Below are 21,350 nucleotides of genomic sequence, written 5' to 3'. Positions count from 1 at the left end.
ATAGTAAAACTAGTAGAAGAGCCGTGCGTCTGCACGGGTAATTTAAGAACTCGAATGAGGAATGTTAAATTAAGATTCATAAAACATAATATAGATATAAAGAAACTATATATAGTAGCTATTTTAAAACAAAATAAAAAAGTTGAAAATGCAATAAAAAATGGTATTATGGTGATAGCGACCCGTGAAAGTAGTGAGTTTCAGTGATAAAATTCACATAAGAAAGGTATTATGGTGGTAGTGACCCGTAACTATAGTGAGTTTCAATGATAAAATTCACATAAGAAAAGTATTATCGGGATAGTGACCCGTAAAAATAGTGAGTTGCAGTAATAAAATTCAGTATCTTAGATCGGTTTGGTTGTTACTGATATATAATTGTTATTATAAAACGGGTATTGTGGTGATAGTGTCCCGTGAAAACTTAGACGAATAGTTTTTAATTTTAATTGGCATATAATTTATTTAAATGCAATTATAAAATATGCAATTATATAATTTAATAACAAATATCACTAATAACAATAAATATTTACAAATATTTAGTTGGCTAAAATAAATAAAAAAGGTATTGTTGTGATAGTGACCCGTGAAAATAGTGAGTTTCAGTAATAAAATTTACAGTCGATAAAATTTATAAATATCACTTTCATTGCTTTCTTACCAACACAGTTTTTTATTTTAATGAATGGTCCTCAAAGGCTTTCTTTAACCAATCTCACCATTCTCTTATCCCTAGAATTATTCACAAAACTATGTAAAAAAAATTTAATTACAACCACACCAACTTAGACCCTAAAATGTATATAGGAGCCCAAAATCAAGTAAGGTGTCAAGCTAGACAACAAACTTTATATCATTTTGATGAATTTAACAATTCAATAGAGTTCCGTATGATTCATGCTTCAAAGATTTTTCTTTTAAGATGCAGAAGAAAAAAAGAAATTCATAATATGCCTCACCATATTATATCCTCTATTATTAAAAAAAGAAATTCTAAACTAATGTGAAAAATTGAAAAAATAATAATAATTAATAATAAATGATATGAGTAAAAATAAATATTAATATTTCATTGAAATTCTAAAATAACTTATAATTTTAGATACATTTATTTACAAACAACTTATAATTTGAGATAATAAGGAGATTTTGGCCATAAATAATCCAACAAATATTTGAAGGCATGTGACTTTAGTCATTCAAGGCACTCTAACAAAATAAAGATCATTGACTTCAATTTTATTGGATTTGTTACCATAAATTTGTTGTATATACACTACAGGAAAAAAGGTCTCCCGCCACGCCCAGAAAACCGAGGCTATATGCAAAATAACCGTGGCGTAACGCTTAGGCCACGGTTTGGCCACGGAAATCCAACTGTGGAGTATACGGCCGTGGCCTAAAGTAAAGTCCACGGTTTTTTGGTATAGACCACGCCTTTTTTACAACCGTGGCATTTTTAGGCCACGGTTTACGTAGCTTGATTAAGGCCGCGGTTTGATCTTGCCATGACTTATAAACTGTGGCTTTATGGTAAAGCCACGGTTTCATTTTAACGTTTACGACACAGTATTGGTTCAGGATATAGCCACGGTTTGGTTATGACCACCTATTTAAAACCGTTGTTATATGTTATGCATTTTAAACCATTTATATGCCACGGTTTATTTCATGTTATGCATTCTAAACCATTTATCTGCCACGGTTTATTTCTGTATCATTACATAAATATATATATATATATATATATATATATATATATATATATATATATATATATTTATATTTATATTTATATATATTTATAATATATATATATATATATATATATATATATTTATATTTATATTTATATATATTTATAATATATATATATATATATATATTTATATTTATATTTATATTTATATTTATATATATTTATAATATATATATATATATATATATATATATATATATATATATATAAATATATATGTATAAATATATATATATCAATATTAAATTAACAATGAAATTAACATTAATAGTAGTTCATCCACTAATAATAGTTGGATACTAAGTTTTTCATCCCAAATTCAAAATCAAAACAACCATATTAAGTTGATCCATGATCCCTACACTATTTAAGTTGTACCACCACAAGTTTCTCTCAAAATGGAGTCATCCCAAAATAACCAAAAAAAGTTCTAAAAACTGGGCTAGATAACATAAAACAACTATTCTTCTTGATCTTCTCCTTGCTCTTCTTCCACATCTTCTGAACAACCACCTTCTTCAACATCTTCAGCATAACCTCCTTCCACATCTTCATGATCATCACAAGCTTCTTCCATATCTTCATCACAATCTGCTTCCTCTCCACCCTACAATAAACATAACATCATTCAACATTCATAAGTGTACGTACTAGTCATGGTTGTGTAAAATAGAATCATGAATCAAAAGACAGTTTTAGGCCATCACCACCAGAATCATGCATACACCTATTTCAGAATCGTTTCCCTATTTCATACACATATTTCAGAATCAAATCAATGGAAATATAGAATTCTTACAAACTGAAATAAAATAATCAATTAAACAAGTTGGTCCATCAAGGCGCAAGGGCTTGAATTCAGTAAGTATATCCTAAGTTAGAACCCACTTTTACTCCATTTCATTTGGTCATTTTTGGAGTAAGTATATCAATGACATGTATTGTAAAAAAGCCATGATGGCATCACCTTCCAACATCAGAGACCATTTATGAGGATTAAATAGAGTGATTGAAGATCTAACTTGTTTGATAAGAGGTCCATTTCTATCACACCTTATTCTTTTTCTAGCAAATACACTAACATCATGTTTAGCCTAAAAAGCTGCAGCATTAGTCACTGCAATAACTTGGAATGCTAAAAATAGAGGAGTTTCTATGTACAACAAAACACAATGATTCTTTTATTTAGTGCATGGCTTATCAAACAAGAATCATAAAACCACAACAAAACCTTCAAAATCAAATACCTATTAAGGGAAAGCCATATAAGACACTCAGTTTCAAAAGGTCAATCAGCAACACAAGTTAAAACTAGAATACTAGTTATGTCATAGATTTTTGCTTCTTTGAAAAGATGGTTTTGAAACACTAAGAAAGATAATATTGAGATACTATAAGATACATGAATATCTTCTAGCAATTTACCTAGTTATAGTTCTTGTGTATTTATCTTTATGCCTACTTTTTTTTGGCACAGGTTTTAGAGGCAAAAGTTATCCAAATAAACTCTGCACGTGGGCGCATATTTTTATCATTAAAGGAGGTCACGGTAATCATCTATATAGTTATTTTCTATGAAGTACTTCCATTATTTGGGAAAATCTATTTAAACTAAGCAAGTTTAGATTCCTAATTCAACAAATCATTGCCTGCCTATTACAGCCTGATCCATTGATGGAATCCTTAGAGTCTGTAGTTGGGGATCATGAATCCTTTGATGGGAGATTGGAAGCAGCTCAAACTGATACAGAGGTAATCTTGACATGAAAGTAGAAGTGACCGGGAATTTTTTTTAAATGAACCTAAGTACACCCATTGTATTGATTAAATAACTGTGTTGTTGGATCTTATTGTGTCAGTAGTTTAGCAACCAACAAAAGGCTTATGAAAATTTAATTCTCAGACATTGACATGCAGAGTCATGTTCGTTAGATTATTTCTGCTTGATGATAAATCCAAGGGTAACAAAAAATGGTCAATCAGCAACATGATGAAGCAAATCAAGTAACAAAAATTGATCAGTTTCTAATTCAGTGCCCTATACACTTTCAGAAAACACTTGCCATCAAATTAGTGCCCTATACAGTTTCTAATTCAGTGCCCTAAACAGTGCCATATGCTGCAATTTCAGAAAACACTTGATAATTCAGTTCCCTAAACAGTGCCATATGCTGCAATTTTTGTAGTTTAGAGTATACCTGTTCGCAATGCGGAATATGAGTTGATGCAGACGAATGTGGATCAGCAGGAGCAGCAGTAGAACTAATGGAACAGCCCATAGCACTTGCCATCAAATTAGAGATCTCGTCGTCGCTCATTTGTGGGTTTTGTTGCTTCATCATTGTCTTAAATAGCGCCTTCATACCATCCATCTCCCTCTTCATGCCAGCCACTTCATCATTATGTTGCCTTTTAATAACCAGAATTTCTTCTTTTCTTTTAAGCATGGTAGGTGTTATTGTTCTTCCATAGCAACGAACTCGTCCAGATTTTTCTTTCCCAAACAAGGAGTTAAATGTCTCAGATTCAGTTGAATTCTGAACTGATTCTTGAAGCTTAGACTAATTAAAAAATATTCACATTAGAAAATATTCACATTATAAAAATAAATGATTAAAGGCAAATGTTGATTAAAGGCATAATCTGCCTGGCTTACAATTACACTTGAAGTTTCCTCATCCGGCTGTTTTCCTTTTCGACTTTGTCGAGTCTCAATGAACATCTCTGCCTGGCTAACTTCCTTTCCGTCCTCTTTCTTAGCACGCTACATTGGTTGATAATAAACACATCAAAATATGAATCACTCAACCAATACATAATTGTAAATTGAAGGATGTATGAACACCCTACCAGTTTTGCACGAATCCTCGCAAAGTTTGTTGGGCCCATCCGATGCATATACTTTTGCTTAGCTCTGTTCACAGCATTGATTTTGCTAATTTTCTACATTCAGAAACAGCAAAATTAGGGACAGCAAATGTTAAATTACAGAATTAAATATTAGGGACAGCATTGATCAATTGCTAATTGTTATCTTACTTGGATGTTATTGTTCTTCCAATAGGATATCAATTGCTTGAAATGAACTTCAGGTACGGTCTGGGGACGATGCTTCAATCTTTCACTCATAGTAGTGTACTTTAAAAAACAACTCTTTTTGAGATCTTTCTTGAAACGCCTCCAAGCATCATTAATGCGAGAGAAAACCGCTCTACGTCCATTTTCAGGGATAATGAATTTATCCTACAACAAAAAAGGAAATTAGTGACAAGTAAATAAGGAACACAACTTATGTTTAGATTCACACAGTGACAAATTCCCACTTACAGTGACAAATTCCCATATACGGTCCTTGTTTGCTTTCTTCAAAGCTTTGAAGTTAGTAAAAACTAAGGGACACAAGTCTGAATTCCTTGCGACAGTGCCAAGGAAACAACTCAAATCTGTCACGGTTCGATCATTGGGTCCAATAGGTTCTCCATCATCGTCTAAGACCACCTCTTCACGATCCGCACTCTTTCTAGCATGGATTTCAAACATTTAGTTGGTCCACGTGTCCTTTTCTTACTTGCCCCTGTGTTAGATAAAATATAATTAGCATGGGATATAAATTTGAATGAAACAATAATAAAGAATAATGCATGACACGAAGCTTAGTACGTACCTTCAGTTTGTTTACTTCCATTTTGCTGAGTGTTTTCCTCTTCACCCATCATATTTTCTTCTTCCTCAAGATTCTCACATTCATCTTCTTCACTATTTTCCCCATTTTCTTTGAGGAATTCTTCAATGGATGTCGATTTACACATTGGGCTTCGTTTTGTCTTCTTCACGGTTTGTCCTTGCCCTTTCCCGGAATTTCCATCGACTTCTATCATTGCCTTTTTCATACGATTCTGGTTTGACCTTGAATCAGCAGTGTCAGCCACCCGTTTCTCCTTAGGTTGCTGCTTTGCACTTGAAGGAAGTTGCTGAGACGCAATTGAAGGACGTTTCTGATTCGCACTCGAAGCTTGTTGCTTAGCACTTGAAACTTGTTGCTTAGCGCTTGAAACTTGTTGTTTAGCACTTGAAACTTGTTGCTGCTTTGCACTTCCTTGTTGCTGCTTTGCACTTGCACTTGAAGGATTCTGCTTATCATTTCCTTGTTGCTGCCTGGTCCTTGAATCAACAATTTCATGCCCTGTTTTTTTAGCAAGTTGCTGCCTGGTCCTTGAAGCAATTTCAGGCCCTGTTTTGGGATTCACTTGCTGCATGGTCCTTGAATCAGTACATTCAGCCCCTACTTTTCTGGGAGTTGTCTGCCTTGTCCTCATTTTGGTTGGATAAAACACATCGGCCGAACTATCAATCTTTGAAGCAGCAGTTTCAAACTTAGATAAGTTGAATAGTTCCCTAGATGCAGGCACAAAAGGAGGTCGGATGCCCACTTTACTAGTTCCTTCACGGTTATTATTATTTACCATCTCGCATTTGATATCATACTTCTTAGCCAATTCAGCACTGGATCTAAATAGAGGCAACCGAAAATTGGCGGTAACTTGTTCACCCTTTTGTGCGGCAGCCGTCTTCTTTTGCAAGTTTGAAACCTTCTTCATTTTCTGTTAACATGGAAAATATTAAAAGAAGTTACATCAGGAAAAAGAAATTCTAATCAGTCACAAATCAGAATGGAAATTCTAATGATATCAAACGGTTAACAATAACTCACAAATTACTGGACATGAAATTCTAATGATATCAAAATGGAAAATAAAAACCAGTTACATCAGGAAAAAGAAATTCTAATCAATCAAAAATAAAAACCAGTCACAAATAATTCACTAATTTGCAATATCCAATCAGTTACATCAGAAATTCTAATGATATTGTCATTCTCCTAATGAAAACAGCTCATAAAACCAATACATGAAAAGTTCAAATGGAAAATAAAAAAGAAATGTATTACACCAGAAATGAAATAGATTGACATTAGTCCATGAAATCAAATAGGGTATCATCATAATCAAAATCCTCTCCATCACTTTCAGCTTCATTCATTTCATAAGGTGTTTCAGCTATTGTTGCAGGTATGTCTTCCCTAACCCAATTTAATTCACCATCACCATCACTATTTTCTCCACTTTCAGCTTGTAAGTTTGACGGTTCAGCAATGTTAAAGAAATCTCGTGGAACTGTTTGCAGAGCATAATGCCGGTTTGGATCAAAAGGGTCTTGGATATAGTAACATTGATGAACTTGAGAAGGTAGCACAAATGGATCATTCTGATAAATTTTCTTATTGAAACGCACACAAGTAAGTCCGTATTTGTCTTTTTCAACCTCAAACCAATCGCACTTAAACAATACAAAGTTGAAATTTCCATAGTAGTATAACTCAATTATATCAACAATGGTTCCATAATATGTGATGGGTTCTGTCCTAGGATTTCCATCCTTGGAGCTAGCGAAACTTGAAGTTAGTGAAACTAAAGTTACGCCAGAATTTTGAGTTTTGCGATTTGTATCTCGTTTCCTAGTATGGAACCTATATCCATTAATGACATAACCTGGATACCTCTTTGCAACAAAATTAGGACCTCTAGAAAGTTTTTCAAGTTGTAATGGCACATCATCATTCTGGGCACGAGTTTTAAACCATTCACTAAATTCTTTACTTTGAGTTTTGGCCTTGGTCCACTTCCTTTTGTTAGTGTTTGAATTAACACTTTGATCATGCTCACTACAAAAGTCAACAAATTATATGTTAACATATCTCTAATCTTAGGATTAGTAGATAAATACATAGGAGGACAAATAGTTATTGTACTACCTGATGTAAATTTGAACTTCATTGCAATTGAATAAGATGTATCGATGGGCATCATCCTTTGATTTCACATCAAGATGAAAGGGTTTGCCTGCCCCCCCTAAAGGACGACCGGCAGTTGTAAAGTAATCATCTGGATCTGTTTCAAGTGAATCGGTAACATCATAATTCCGACTCTTCCTATTAAACCTTGTATCTACATTGCTATGCAAATACCTTGAGCAAAATGTTATAGCTTCTTCAGCCAGATACCCCTTGGCAATAGAACCTTCAGGATAAGCTCTATTGCGGACATAGTTCTTAAGTTTACACAAGTATCTTTCGGTGGGATACATCCATCGAAATTGAACAGGACCACCCAATCTAACTTCATTTACAAGGTGAATAGGCAAGTGAACCATTATGTCAAAGAAACTTGGAGGAAATATCATCTCCAACTGACAAAGTATCTCTGCAATCTCATTTTCTAGGTAATCTAAATCTTCCACTTGTATAACTTTCTGACATAGAGAGCGGAAAAAGGAACCAAGACGAATTAGTGGGGTTGCCACCTCCTTGGGCATTGTGCTTCTTACTGCGATTTGCAACAAATAGTGTAACATGAAATGCGCATCATGACTCTTGTAACCAGATATTTTTCTGTCACCAACTTGTACACATTTTGAAATATTTGATGCAGTCCCATCTAGTAACTTGGCAGCCTTTATAACTCCACAAAAAATTGACTTCTCGTGCGGAGTCATTGAAAAACACGCTTTTGCAAACTCTGAACGTCCTCCACCAATCTCCCTTGGATGAAGTTTTTCTCTAATTCCCATTTCTTGCAAATCATAACGGGCTTTAATATGATCTTTTGTCTTCCCCATGATGTCCAAAAGAGTTCCAACAATACTATCAAATATGTTTTTTTCAATGTGCATTACATCTAAGTTATGGCGCAATGTATTTTGAGCCCAGTAAGGCAACTCAAAAAAAATTGACCTCTTCTTCCACGGGCCATCAACTTTCTTCTTTTTCTTCCCAAATTCATTATTGAAATCTTTTAAGAGTTCAAGAATTTCAGCCCCGTTTAACATGGATGGTGCAGTTCTATGTTCTTCTTCTCCGTTAAATGATTTGACATCGTCTCTCCAAGAATGAGTTCTTGGTAAAAAGGTACGGTGGTCCATATAACACATCTTATGACTGTGTTTGAGGTATAACGAATTGGTGTTAGATTTACAACAAGCACACGCCAATTTTCCTTTGGTGCTCCATCCCGACAACATAGCATAAGCAGGGTAGTCACTAATTGTCCACAGAAGAGCTGCACGCATTTGAAAAGTTTGATTCATTGAAGAATCATATGTCTCTATGCCGGATTCCCATAACTCCTTTAGCTCCTCTATCAGTGGTTGGAGGTAAACATCGATATCGTTGCCTGGAGATTTTGGTCCAGGAATCAACAATGACAACATTGTATATTCAGGTTTCATGGACAGCCAAGGTGGTGTGTTGTATACCATCATCAAGACAGGCCATGTACTATGAGATAAGCTCATGGTCCTAAATGGATTAAACCCATCACTCGTTAAGCCAAGTCTTACATTGCGGGACTCACTAGAAAAATCTGGATGGAGCTCATCAAAGTCCTTCCACGCTTTACCGTCAGCAGGATGCCTCAATTTTCCATCCTTTGAGCGCTCTTCTTCATGCCATCTCATTGACTCAGCTGTCTTTGAACACATGAACAACCTTTGTAGTCTAGGAATCAACGGAAAGTGCCTCAAAACTTTTGCAGGAACTCTACAGTCATTTTTGGGTTGCTCAGACTCACATCCTTCAGTTGCAGCATTTTGTTTCCACCGTGAAGCTTCACAAATAGTGCAAGAATTGTCCTTTTCATGCTCCTTCCAAAATAGCATGCAATCATTTGGGCACGCATCTATCTTCTTATAATCAAGGCCTAAACCACTTATCATGGCTTTTGTCTTGTAAAATGATTCCGGAATGTTCAAATCAGGCATTGCTTCTTTCAATAATTCTAATAGGGCAGTGAATGACGTATTGCTCCAGCCGTGGAGACATTTCAACAAGTAGAGTCGAATCGTGAATGATAACGAAGAGAAGTCTTTGCATCCAGGGTACAGTTCTTGTTCCGCCTCTTTAATCAAACTGTAAAACGTTCTAGCCTCGTCATTGGGACCTTCACCAACTCCGTGTGCTTCTGCCCTATCTCCATATATGTCATGCAATAAGCCAGGAATGTCATCATGTGATCCATCTTGATCTTCCATCCCATCACCAATTTCCATAGACCTTTGTAGTTTCTCCCCATGGTGCACCCAAACGTCATAACCGTCTAGAAAACCTTTGGCTATTAGGTGATCCCTAATAATATCCCTGGTTTTCCAATATATATTTTTACACTTAGCACAAGGGCATAGAAGTTCACCTCCTTGAGGACTTCCTTTAGTGAAGGCAAAGTCTAAAAATCGAGTAACACCGTTGATGTACTCTTGACTAAACCACGGTAATTTAGTCCACTCTTTGTCCATCGCTTGATAATCTATATATTTGAAACACAACACATAACACATTCAAAACACATAACACATTCAAATCTGAATTCATATAAAAAAATGCACTAACAGTACCAAAACATGTGTTGAGCAACCAAAAAATTACTGGGACAGAATTATTGTATATAAATGGAATTACTGGGACAGAATCTTTGCAAGAATTAAATGCAGTTGGTGGTGGCAGAGGCGGATCTCTCTCTCTCTCTGACAGAGATTGGAGAGAAGTTCCTCTTCCCAGCCAAAGAAAGACAGCCTCCACTAAAAATTCCAGACAGATTTACCTCCCACCAAAGATCAAATCTCTCATACACTCTTTTTTTATAGTCGAAAAATAAGAAAAAGCCTATAGAAACAATACTTTGGCTACTATGCTAGACACAGGTAACTTTGTACTTGAACAACTTCACCCCAATGGAACTAAGAGTTTATTGTGGCAGAGTTTTGATTATCCATCAGATATTTTGATCCCAGCAATGAAGTTAGGTGTTAATCGAAAAACGGGACATAATTGGTCTCTAATTTCGTGGTTGACTCCTTCACTGCCATATTTGGGTGAATTTAGTCTTGAATGGGAACCAAAAGAAGAAGAATTGAACATTAAGAAACGCGGGAAAGTGTATTGGAAAAGCGGAAAACTTGGAAATAATGGATTGTTCGACAATATTCCAGCAAATGTTCAACAAAATTATCAATACGTTATTATCTCTAACAAGGATGAAGATTCTTTCAGTTTCAAAATTAAAGATCGGAACTCTAAGATGCTTACAGAATGGGCACTCTTCTCTGATGGGAGGTTTGTGAGTTTGGAAGGAGAGTTGGGTAATGCAGATATTTGTTATAGATATAGTAATGATACTTGCAAATTGCAACTACTATGGATAATAAGCATGAACAGAGTGAAAGAGGAAAATCATAATCAATGCATAGTCAGTTTCCAATATATTATGATATGAAAGTAGTTACTAGTTTGCCAAAAAATCACTTTTCTACTTAAAGGTCATCAAACACAAATCATTCCGCTACAAAGTACATGTCAAAATCAACTCTAGCAAGATCTAATCCAACACATAGGAAAGCAGCAGCAAACACAAATCTAAGTGAGCTCAGAAACAAGTTAGAACACTGACCTTAGTGCCAAAACGACCTTCTGGATGATCTGTTTCAAGAATATTCCTCCCCTAAACAAACAAACAAAAAATACATAATTACAAACTTCCTTCAAATGAATAATCTATAGTATATTGCAGCATAATAGAGTTTCAGAGTAAAATTCATAAATTATCATACACATACACATATCATAATAACAAGAATTTCTTCTAATAATCACAAGAAATTCAATTCAATTCATGATATTAAGCATAACTAGCATTCTGATTTCGTCCCAAACAGAAATTCAATTTTAGATTTAACAATACTAACAGTCAAATAACGGAAATAGCAGTTATAACTTGAATCTAACATACTTTCTCAACCTAAAATCCAGATCAGTTTTCAACCCTAACAAAATCTAACCTAAATCACCATAACAAAGTCTAACATAAACTCAGTGCCTCTCTCAGTTTCAAATCACCATAACAAAATCTAACATAAATAACAACAACAGATATAACAATGCAGAGATTAGTTCAAAATGAAGCCCTCAGTAGATTAGGTCAAAACAAAACATGCATCAAATCACACTATCCAAACATCAGTAGTAGAATTTCTTTAAACATAGATTAGGCCAGAAAGAAACCCTACCGTATTAGTGTCCAGAAGCTTTGGTACCTCACATGCAAAACAAAATATATATTAGGTCAAAACAAATCAGAGGAGACGAGGGAAGATGAGGAACACGAAGAGAGAAGAGAATCGTACCTCAACTACAAAACAATCGTACGCAGATGAATAGAGGAAGCCTCCAGAAGCTTTGGTACCTCAACTACAAAACAAAAGATATATTAGGTCCAAACAAAATCAGAGGAGACGATAGAGAAGATGAGGAACACGAACAGAGAATCGTGAGATGAAGAGAGTTAGGGTTCGTGAGTTAGGATTCGTGAGATGAAGAGGGTTAGGATTCGTGAGATGAAGAGGGTTAGGGTTCGTGAGATGATTGAGGTTAGTGAGATGAAGGTGAAGCAGAGATGAAAGCAGAGATGAAGGTGAAGAATCTAACCTGTAGGCGATGGAGGTGGCAGCAGCGGCGGAGCGGCGGAGCGGCGGAGCGGCGAAGCTGAGATGGAGTTTTCAGATAGTTTTGGGAGATGAAGTTTTCAGATAGTGTTTTGTTCATATGGCTCTGCAATCTCGTTTTTGTTATTCTTTCATTTTTTTTCTTTTTTTTAATTAAAAAAATAGAAAAGAAAATATTAAAAGATAGAGGGAAACTAAAAAAAAAAGGAGGGAATTTTTGGAGGGTTTTTTTTTTGGGTTTTGGCCACAGTTTGAACTGAAAATTATAGGCCTCGGTTTCTTAGTTGCGGTTTAAAATATCTACCGCTATACAGGCCACAGTTTTACACTCCGGATTCAATATTTCTATAACATACATCTACGCTTTGATAATCATGGCTAAATCATATAAGTGGCCACAGTTTCTGAGCTGTGGACAATTTTAGCGTGGCCGTAGGCCAAATTTCTAGTAGTGATACATTGCATCACGTAACAGGCAACAAAACTGGAGTAATTTACATGTAGACAAAGTAAACCGAAATTTGCTCATTATCTCTTCCATGATCATTCTAGTGGTCTTGTCAAATTTAAATTCTCTCTTTCCATAGAAATGATGGAAGTTACCCTCTCATAAACCTGTAAGACCACATCCATATGGATTAATATTAAACCAAAAGATAGAACAGTTCGGAATAGAAATAAACAACTATAGGCCAGGACGGATTGATAATTTTTTGTCATAGTAGGGAGCGACAAGTAGCCTTTATACAGAGTTGCATGCACCGAGAAGATTGTGATACTTACTCCGGATAGGTGTTTTTTATTGTCATCTTTGTCTTTCACATAAGATACACTTATAGATAATAGCTTTTGGCATGCTCAAGAGTTGTTTCCAACTTATTTCAATGTAATAGCTTATGGGTTAGTACTTAATCATTTCCTTAGAATAATGTATATAGTACTTGACTAAATTATTCATCCAAAGGCACCATAGAATGTGTTAAGACCAAGAAAATGCATATAGCTGGAGAGAGTATTTCATCTTCTTACCTGTTGGTCTAGAAACGTTGCAAGATTAGTAGGGTGCAAATTCTCAATATTGAAAGAACAAAGAGAAGCTCTTTTGACTTCTTTTGAAGGGGCTGGCCCATAGATGCGAATATTTGGGACTGAAAGAAGCTTTCCATACAGGTAGTTACCCAGCTCTACATGTGAAAATTGAAATTTTAGACCATTAGTATCACACTGCTCATTAAATATAAATAAAATTTATCTTACTGTATTGAAAGATATGAAAACTGATATTGTTGATATGATTGATTGAAGATAGGTGAATTAACAGATCAGGATGGCTTTGCACCAAAACAAAAACTGAAGTATGCCAACTGACCAATCAACTTCGTACAAAATCTAGATAAGAATATCCAAACGGTAGGACTATAGCCATAATAATCCATAAAAGACACAGACAAAATCATCTTCATGAAGAAAACAACAGATTAAGATTATTTTCAATACAAAACACAAACTAAAGCGACTCAGTACAGATTCACCATACTTGACATATCCATGGTATTAGAACTACTTAGACAAGGTTTACTATATGACAAACATTAAATAGCAGACAAGAAATATATATTGGATATGATTCAACTATGACTATAAGTTAAACAATCTAAGAACATTAGAAAATCTTTAAATGCAATGCTGGATCTATAGCACGCCGTCTACCTCACCATATTTCTTTATTAGCTTGGATAAGCCCTTTCCCCTGTACATGGAGAAGTAACAAACAATGTAAGGAAGAAGTGACATAATTGTTATTATGCTCATCCAAAATTATATATGCCTTCAATGAACACAACAAAGAAACTCAAGTAACATAAAATCTATTTGACATCATATTTTTTAGTAGCTTATGTTGAACATTAAAGTGCAGGTGAACATAAAGTGCAGCATGTTGAACACTTTCATGTCATCAATTGTAATGCAGAAACATAATTATAATTTAGAACCATGTGACTCTTAAATTATATAATCACAAAACTCTAACAATATTGTTGCAGTTGCATCCATTAAGAAAGCATCAGGCCTAGGTTTTAGTGGTAAACAAAATATGATTAGTCTAATTCAAATTCTCACAGAAAAATGTAGTTTGATATCATTCATCAAATAGCTAATGAGTAACACGAAAATTAATTTATGTTATAGTAAACATTCGAATTCAAAATACACGAATGTCAACAGAGCAGGTGAACCATGGAAAGTTGTAAACACGTCCTCTCATATTTGACTGGACACCATCTTTGTCATATCATTCCTCTAGCAATAATCACATCTACACATAAAATAGAAAAAATGGAAAAATTCAAAGAACACAACAATAAATAAGTTAAACAAAATCTGTTGTGAACACAAGAAGAAGACATGAATGAAGAGTAATAGAAAATGTTGTTGCGACGGCTAGGGTTTGGAATACATAATTCCTTTACCTGGTCACACAGAACTCCATTACCCGTGAAAGAAGAGGCGTTTGGAAGATGTTGATGCGGCGGCTAGGGTTTGGAAGATAGAGGTGGTGATGGATATAGGTATGGCGACGGGATTTATGGTTTTCGGTGAAAGAGAAAATGAAATAGGGAGAAAGAGAGATAATGAAGCAAATTTGAAAACAAATGAGAGAGGGAAACATTGAAAATGGGATGTAGTTTCCACTTGGCATAATTCTTGGTTTTCATTGGATAATAAATGTGTATTTAGTCAATTACATAAAAGGACATTAAGTAGTGTAAATGAAAATTAAATTAAAGGGTAATATAGGGTGTTTGGTGGTATGTCTCAATCTTAGTTAGGTAGTTGATATATTCAGTTACTATTACAAAATTTTCCCAACTCTAAGGTGAAGGTTGTCTAACGTTGATAACACGAAATTACATTGCGTATTCGACTCGAATTGCATGAATTATGTTACTGTTTTTAGTTACTTATGTCGTATTATGTTGGTATTTCTAGTGTATTTCAGGTATGTCCATTCCACTGAGCTTGCATGAGAAAAGAAGAGGAATTGGAAAACAAATGAGAAGAAATGATACTGACAGAAAAGAAACAAAGGAAATTTGCACACAGAAGGTTGTGGCCGCCGCCACATCTTCTGTGGCTCTAGCATGACTTCAGGTTGCTTAACTGACTCAGAAGCCTTTCAAAGTTTAGTTACACCACCTCTATCTTCATTATTTTCCAGTGAGGTTGGTTCCTCAGCAGAATTTTCTTTATCGTCAGTGTTATCCTTCTCAGGTAGGATTCTACTAGTCTCATTATCCTTGCGTAAGGGTGTTTCGCACTTTTTACCACTTCTTAGCTTAATAACTTTGCAAGTTTCCACATTTTCACCCCAAATATGGATGGTGTTTCAGTCGAGCTTGGAAGTCTCCCCATTGGTCTTGAACTCAAAGCGGTGGCAATTGGCCCCACTTTGTTCTCAAGATTTTTGATACTCACTCCTTGTGCTAAGAACTAATTCTTGGTCTCTTGGATGAATAATTTCAGTATGTTTTCCAACTCGTTATTGCCTTGAGTCGGTGCTGCAATACCTGGAGGAACTTGTGGTGTTTGGGTTGCTTGAGTAGCATGAGGCTTTGCTTAGCCTTGATTAATGCTCCATAAAAAAATTGGATGGTTGCGCCATCAAGGGTTGTAAGTGTTGCTGTAATGATTGTTATACCTATTGTTGCTGCCTACATCGTTGGTAGAAATAGGGTTTGTAGTGCATTCTTCAAATAAATGTGCCCCTCCACAGTAGACACATGAAACCTCTGATGCGTTAGTAACCACCTTTACAGGCTCAGGTTTAGGCGCTTCTGGAGTCATAATTATTTTAATCATTTGATGAATTTGGGCCACTTGAGCAGCAAGGGCAGTAGTTTCAGTAACTTCATGAACTCCAGCAGATCTCTTTTGAGCAGTACTAGCATTAGCTCTTGTAATAAGCCATTGATAAGTGTTCTCGGTAACGCTCTCTATCAACTGATATCCCTCTTCATATGGTTTAGACAACAACACTCCCCCACTAGATGCATCAAGCATATTCCTTGAAGAAGGAACTAGCCCATTGTAAAATTTCTCAAGTTGGATGCAAATAGGGATACCATGGTGAGGACATTGCCTAAGCAGCTCTTTGAATTGTTCCCAGGCTTCAAAATTGATTCTTCATCTCCTTGCCTAAATGAGGTGGTTTCATTTCTCATATTTGCATTCTTGGGAGGAAAATACTTAACTAAGAACTTCTCAGCCAAGTCATTCCATGTCGCAATGGAATTACGCTCCAAGGAATTTAACCAACTCTTGGCTATATCCCTTAGAGAGTAAGGAAACAACCTCAGCCTGAAGGCATCGTTAGTCACGCTTGGAATTTTGAAGTTTCTAGCGACATCCAGAAGTTGTCTTAGGTGCAAGTGAGGGTCTTCAATTGGACAACCAGAATATTGACCAGTGGTCTGCAACATTTAGAACATCATTTTCTTGAATTTAAACAGAGTTGCAGTAACTTCTAGCAATACAATGCAAGTGCTCATGGTGGTAGAATCAAAGACAATATTGTCATTGTCTGCCATGATTGGGATTTGCTCTTCCTCGTCTGAATCCTCTAGTATTGGTGGTGGCTCCGGTGGATCATGATCAGCCAGATTAGCTTCTACAAGAACTTCTGGGATACGTCTAGCACGTCTATTTCTTCTTAACGCTCTAAATGTTCTTTCAGGTTCAGGATACCCACTGGTGTAACACCCCATGATTTCGGTTTATTAATTTAAGTTGGATTTAAATTAAATAATTGGAATTTTAGTATTTTAATTTGGATTTAATTGAAAAATTATGGAATAAGAGCTATTGGGCTTATGGTGTGATGTTAGTAAAAGAGGGGTGCTATTTGGTTAGGCCTTTTTACTAAGTGGTGTTCATTTTATTTTATTTTTCATAAAATAAGAAAAGAGCCATTTAGGGGAGAAAAAGGAAGAACACGTGAAAAGGGCAAGAGAAGAGAAAGAAGCAAGAACGTGAAACGGAAGAAGGGCATTCAAGAAATTCATCGAGGTAAGGAGGGACTCTTCCTTTTAGTATCTCTTATGTGGTCTTAGGTAATAGGTAGATTGATGTATGGTTTGATTCAATTAGATATTGGGATTGTTAGGTTAGGGTGTTATGATTTGGATTGAATTGATGAAATTGTATGATTGATGGTTATGATGCGTTATTTTTTAGGTATGATGATGTATGATGATAAATTCAATGTTTGTGTACCTGTATATGATGTATGGAATCATTTTTGGGTGAAAAGGATGTGAAATCGCAGGTCTGTCGCAGACCTGAGAATTGGTAAAATCGCAGGTCTGCTGAGCGGAGGACCCGACCTGGTTAGCTTCTGTCTAACGTCGCTAGAGGTCCTCTGAGCGGAGGTCTGAAGGAATTCGCTTCTGCCTTGCGTCGCTAAGCGAACCTTGCTGTGTGGGAATTTTTCTGAACTTTAAAATAGTGTATCTTTTGATCCGTGAATCTTTTCCTAGTGCCGTTTTGGGCGTTGTGCAAGTAATTAAATGTTTTATATGATGAATGTGTGAATACAAGATTACACTCAAAGATGTTTTTGATTCATGGCAAACTCAAATAAGCATTCAAACAACAAGGCGGAAGCAGAAAACTCAAAGAAAAGCAAGCATTGATCACTCATGATAGTACAGGTTGATCTATTATGCTTATAGGTTGACTCAACACAAGCAGAACAAGAAGAATGCAGAAAACCAGCAGTTAGGTCGACCTACTGTCAAACCAGGTCGACCTAAAATGGAGAAAAATCCAAATACTTCTGTTAGGTCGACTCACACATCATCTAGGTCGACCTAAATTGATGAAATCTACATACCAGTCTGCTAGGTCGACCTACACAACAACTAGGTCGACCTAATCTGAGAAAATGTCCCCAGAATGCATTTGAAGAGGATTCTGGTTGACCTACTCCTTAAACAGGTCGACCTAACTGGGAGCAAAATTCTGCAAGCTCTGCTAGGTCGACCTAAGCACTACAAGAGGTCGACCTAACTGATCAAGAATGCCAAAAATTATGTTTCTCTCATCTCCAACTGTTAAGCTATCATATATATTGTCCAAGGTTCATTATTACACGTAACACCAACGACTGAAAGATACACAAAGGCTTCTCATCTTCGTTCTTCGTCATCTCCAACGCAATTACACATAATCATTCTTGCGTTGAGGGTTAGTGATCGAGTTCGATAACATCCATAGAACGGAATTGAAGATTCCTAGTGGGTGAAGATTTGTGGGGTTTTTGGTGAATAAAATCTGCGGGTTTTGTCCTCCAAGATAGGTGTTTCTTGGGGGTTTTTATCAAGAGGTTTCATCGAGGATCCGGCTGAGTGTGAGATTGAAGAACAAGGGTTCGAGGGAATTGAAGACACTGCAAAAAGGGATCAAAGTGAAGCTCTTGGATAACCTTGATCTGACTCAAGATTAAGGGGGAAGAAGATTCAAAGGATCGACATAATTGGTTTATGGTTTATCGCTTTGTTATCTTCTTTGTATATACTACTTTCAACATTAATGAAAGATTACCCAATTTCAATTTGGAATTGGGGGCAGACGTAGTCGTAGCGAGGACGATCGACGAACTGCCTAAACAAATATCGTGTTCTTGTCGCTTTTACTTTTTTCATTTACGTTCTGTTCATATTTGGTTATAATAGCAAATTGATCAACGATTCGAGTGTTAAGATTGTGAATTAAGAACTTATATAAACATCACAATCCATCACATATTGAATCACCGTCAATTTGATCACTATCACCAAGTGTTTGAATATTTGTTTCTATCACTCTTACTGCATTGCAAACATTGTCCATCATACAAGAAGTTAATCTGATTTTCAATAAGAGCAACGCTTTGATTCTGCAACGTATACTCTTATCACTTACCTCAAGTTTTTGACTGGTTTTAAACACATATACAATCGTTTCGATAGTGGTTCGGAGTAGACGCGAGTCGATTCAGAATCACTTCCGCTGAAAAGTCGTTTAACTCCGTAAAACTGTGAACGATCTATTCACCCCCCTCTAGATCCTAAGGCCAGCGTCTAACAAGTGGTATCAGAGCCTGGTTTATTCCGTGCTACGTGGAACACTTATTGGAAAGATGGCTTCCGGACCTAAAGGGGCTCACAATAGAGCTCCAGTTTTCAACGGTGAAAACTATGGCTATTGGAAGGATTGTATGTGTGTCCACATCAATGCAATTGATAGGAACATCTGGACAGCTATTGTCAATGGTCCCTTTCAGATCACCATGACAAATGCAGCTGGTGCAGTTGTTCCAAAACCAGAAAATACTTGGGATGCTGAAGATGAAAAGAGATATGCATACGATTGGAAAGCGAGAAACATTCTAATCTCAGCTCTAGGAGTTGATGAATACTATTGCGTTTCCCATTGTAGATCAGCTAAAGCTATGTGGGACACATTGCAAGTTGCCCACGAGGGAACGGATGATGTCAAACTAGCTAGGATCAATACGTTAACTCAAGAGTTCGAACTCTTCCACATGGAAGATGGTGAATCCATCGAAAACATGCAGAAGAGATTCGTTCACCTGAAAAATCGGTTAAATTCTCTTGATAGACCTGTTTCCAATGCAGTTGCTACTAACAAAATCTTAAGATGCTTGAACAGGGAATGGCAACCCAAGGTTACAGCAATAAAGGAAGCAAATGATCTAAACACCTTAGACATTACCACTCTCTTTGGTAAACTAGAGGAACATGAACAACACCTTAAATGCCTTGACATGCATGAGAAAAGGGCAAAGAAAGAAAAGAACATGGAGAAAGAGGTAGAGAAGAAGTCAATAGCTCTAAAAGCTTCAAGCTCCAAGACCTCAAGACAAGAGCCAAAGGATAGTGATACAAGTGATGACGAAGACTCCGATGATGAGGAAATGGGACTGTTTGTGCGAAGATACAACAAATTTCTAAGGAAAAATGGAGCAAAACATTCTGACAAAGGCTTGATCAACTATATAAAGCAATCAAACAAGTTCAAACAAGATGACGACAACAAAGGAAAAATCAAAGGTCTTTGCTTCAATTGTGGGAAAACCGGTCACTACAAACCGGATTGTCCATACCTTAAGAAAGAAAAGGAGAAGAACCAAAGCAAAGGTCATAACAAATCTAAAAGAGCCTACATAGCATGGGAAAGTGATTCATCTAGTGAAAGCTCATCAAGCGATGAAGAAGAATCAGCAAACCTATGTTTCATGGCTCATCAACACAAGAAAAAGAAAGCTGTAAGTCATCTTAAACCTGAACTCGTAGATAAGGTATCTCATTCTCAACTAAAACTTGCTTTTGAAGAATTACATAGAGATGCAATTAAAGCTTTCAAACTTTTGGCCTCAAATAAGAAAATATTTTCATATCTTGAATCAAAAGTTGAGAAAACCGAAAAGGATATGGAAGCTTTAAAACAATCTATGCTAGACATTCAAAAGGATAAAGTTGAAATAGATCCTACATCATGGTTTGGTTGTGAGACATGTCACATTTGGCAAAAAGAAGTAAGAGATCTAAAAGCCAAGTTAGACAAGGCTCTACAACCAAAAGTGACTTTTACGGTTGATCCAAATAAGTTCAAAAGATCGTATACTCCTTTATATAGTAAATACACTTTTGTACCAAAAGTATCAACTAGCAAAACTCCATATTCTCATCATATTACCTGTCATTATTGTTGCAAAAAGGGACATACCATTGAAAAATGCAAATTTAGGAGAATTTTAGTTCCTAAAGGAGTATTTCAATGGTTGCCTAAGTGCAACAATGTCTGTACTCACCATCCAGGACCCAATGAAGATTGGGGACCTTCCACTCTAAATTAATTTTGCAGAAAAAGTGTCTTGACATCGCCGAAAGGTGGTGGTTCCTTGACAGCTGGTGTTCAAGACACATAAAGGAAGACATACCACTCTTGGTATGTCATCTATAAAGACAGATTGAAG

At 36.0% G+C, this 21,350-nt stretch overlaps 3 protein-coding genes, 1 long non-coding RNA gene and 1 other non-coding gene across 5 annotated transcripts; 2 read left to right on the top strand and 3 right to left on the bottom strand.

Moving 5' to 3' along the window:
• Positions 1-2,020: 2,020 nt before the first annotated feature.
• On the bottom strand, positions 2,021-5,564 carry LOC131609057 (uncharacterized). Its single transcript, XM_058880688.1, has 7 exons — positions 5,427-5,564; positions 5,090-5,336; positions 4,802-5,005; positions 4,613-4,705; positions 4,419-4,526; positions 3,961-4,323; positions 2,021-2,369 (listed from the first exon to the last, which is right to left on the bottom strand). The coding sequence occupies exons 2-7, from the start codon at positions 5,300-5,302 to the stop codon at positions 2,223-2,225; spliced, it is 1,128 nt and encodes a 375-aa protein (XP_058736671.1). The 5' UTR covers positions 5,303-5,336; positions 5,427-5,564; the 3' UTR covers positions 2,021-2,222.
• A 1,169-nt stretch (positions 5,565-6,733) lies between these two features.
• Positions 6,734-10,108, bottom strand: LOC131613452 (uncharacterized). Its single transcript, XM_058885121.1, has 3 exons — positions 8,646-10,108; positions 7,575-8,462; positions 6,734-7,484 (listed from the first exon to the last, which is right to left on the bottom strand). The coding sequence occupies exons 1-3, from the start codon at positions 10,106-10,108 to the stop codon at positions 6,734-6,736; spliced, it is 3,102 nt and encodes a 1,033-aa protein (XP_058741104.1).
• A 392-nt stretch (positions 10,109-10,500) lies between these two features.
• Positions 10,501-11,085, top strand: LOC131613451 (G-type lectin S-receptor-like serine/threonine-protein kinase At1g67520). Its single transcript, XM_058885120.1, has one exon. The coding sequence runs from the start codon at positions 10,501-10,503 to the stop codon at positions 11,083-11,085; it is 585 nt and encodes a 194-aa protein (XP_058741103.1).
• Positions 11,086-11,884: 799 nt separating this feature from the next.
• On the bottom strand, positions 11,885-13,830 carry LOC131611381 (uncharacterized). The gene is made up of 3 exons (XR_009286878.1): positions 13,340-13,830; positions 12,294-12,925; positions 11,885-12,056 (listed from the first exon to the last, which is right to left on the bottom strand). It is a non-coding gene; the product is annotated as an uncharacterized LOC131611381 (long non-coding RNA).
• A 2,600-nt stretch (positions 13,831-16,430) lies between these two features.
• Positions 16,431-16,536, top strand: LOC131615389 (small nucleolar RNA R71). The gene has a single exon (XR_009287806.1). It is a non-coding gene; the product is annotated as a small nucleolar RNA R71 (small nucleolar RNA).
• The last annotated feature ends 4,814 nt before the right edge of the window (positions 16,537-21,350 follow it).

This window comes from Vicia villosa, linkage group LG6 (assembly GCF_029867415.1).
Source record: "Vicia villosa cultivar HV-30 ecotype Madison, WI linkage group LG6, Vvil1.0, whole genome shotgun sequence".
In the NCBI taxonomy this organism is placed as follows: Eukaryota; Viridiplantae; Streptophyta; class Magnoliopsida; order Fabales; family Fabaceae; genus Vicia; species Vicia villosa.
This window is presented reverse-complemented; position numbering and strand designations above follow the sequence as displayed.

Coding starts and splice junctions, on each gene's coding strand:
- LOC131613452 (XM_058885121.1), bottom strand. CDS start 10,108: ATGGACAAAGAGTGGACTAAATTACCGTGGTTTAGTCAAGAGTACATC. Junction 8,463..8,645: donor CATAGAACTGCACCATCCAT/GTTAAACGGGGC, acceptor CATATTTGATAG/TATTGTTGGAACTCTTTTGG. Junction 7,485..7,574: donor GAAGTTCAAATTTACATCAG/GTAGTACAATAA, acceptor TGACTTTTGTAG/TGAGCATGATCAAAGTGTTA.
- LOC131613451 (XM_058885120.1), top strand. CDS start 10,501: ATGCTAGACACAGGTAACTTTGTACTTGAACAACTTCACCCCAATGGA.
- LOC131609057 (XM_058880688.1), bottom strand. CDS start 5,302: ATGTTTGAAATCCATGCTAGAAAGAGTGCGGATCGTGAAGAGGTGGTC. Junction 4,706..4,801: donor GGAAGAACAATAACATCCAA/GTAAGATAACAA, acceptor TTCTGAATGTAG/AAAATTAGCAAAATCAATGC. Junction 4,324..4,418: donor AGGAAACTTCAAGTGTAATT/GTAAGCCAGGCA, acceptor TTTTTTAATTAG/TCTAAGCTTCAAGAATCAGT.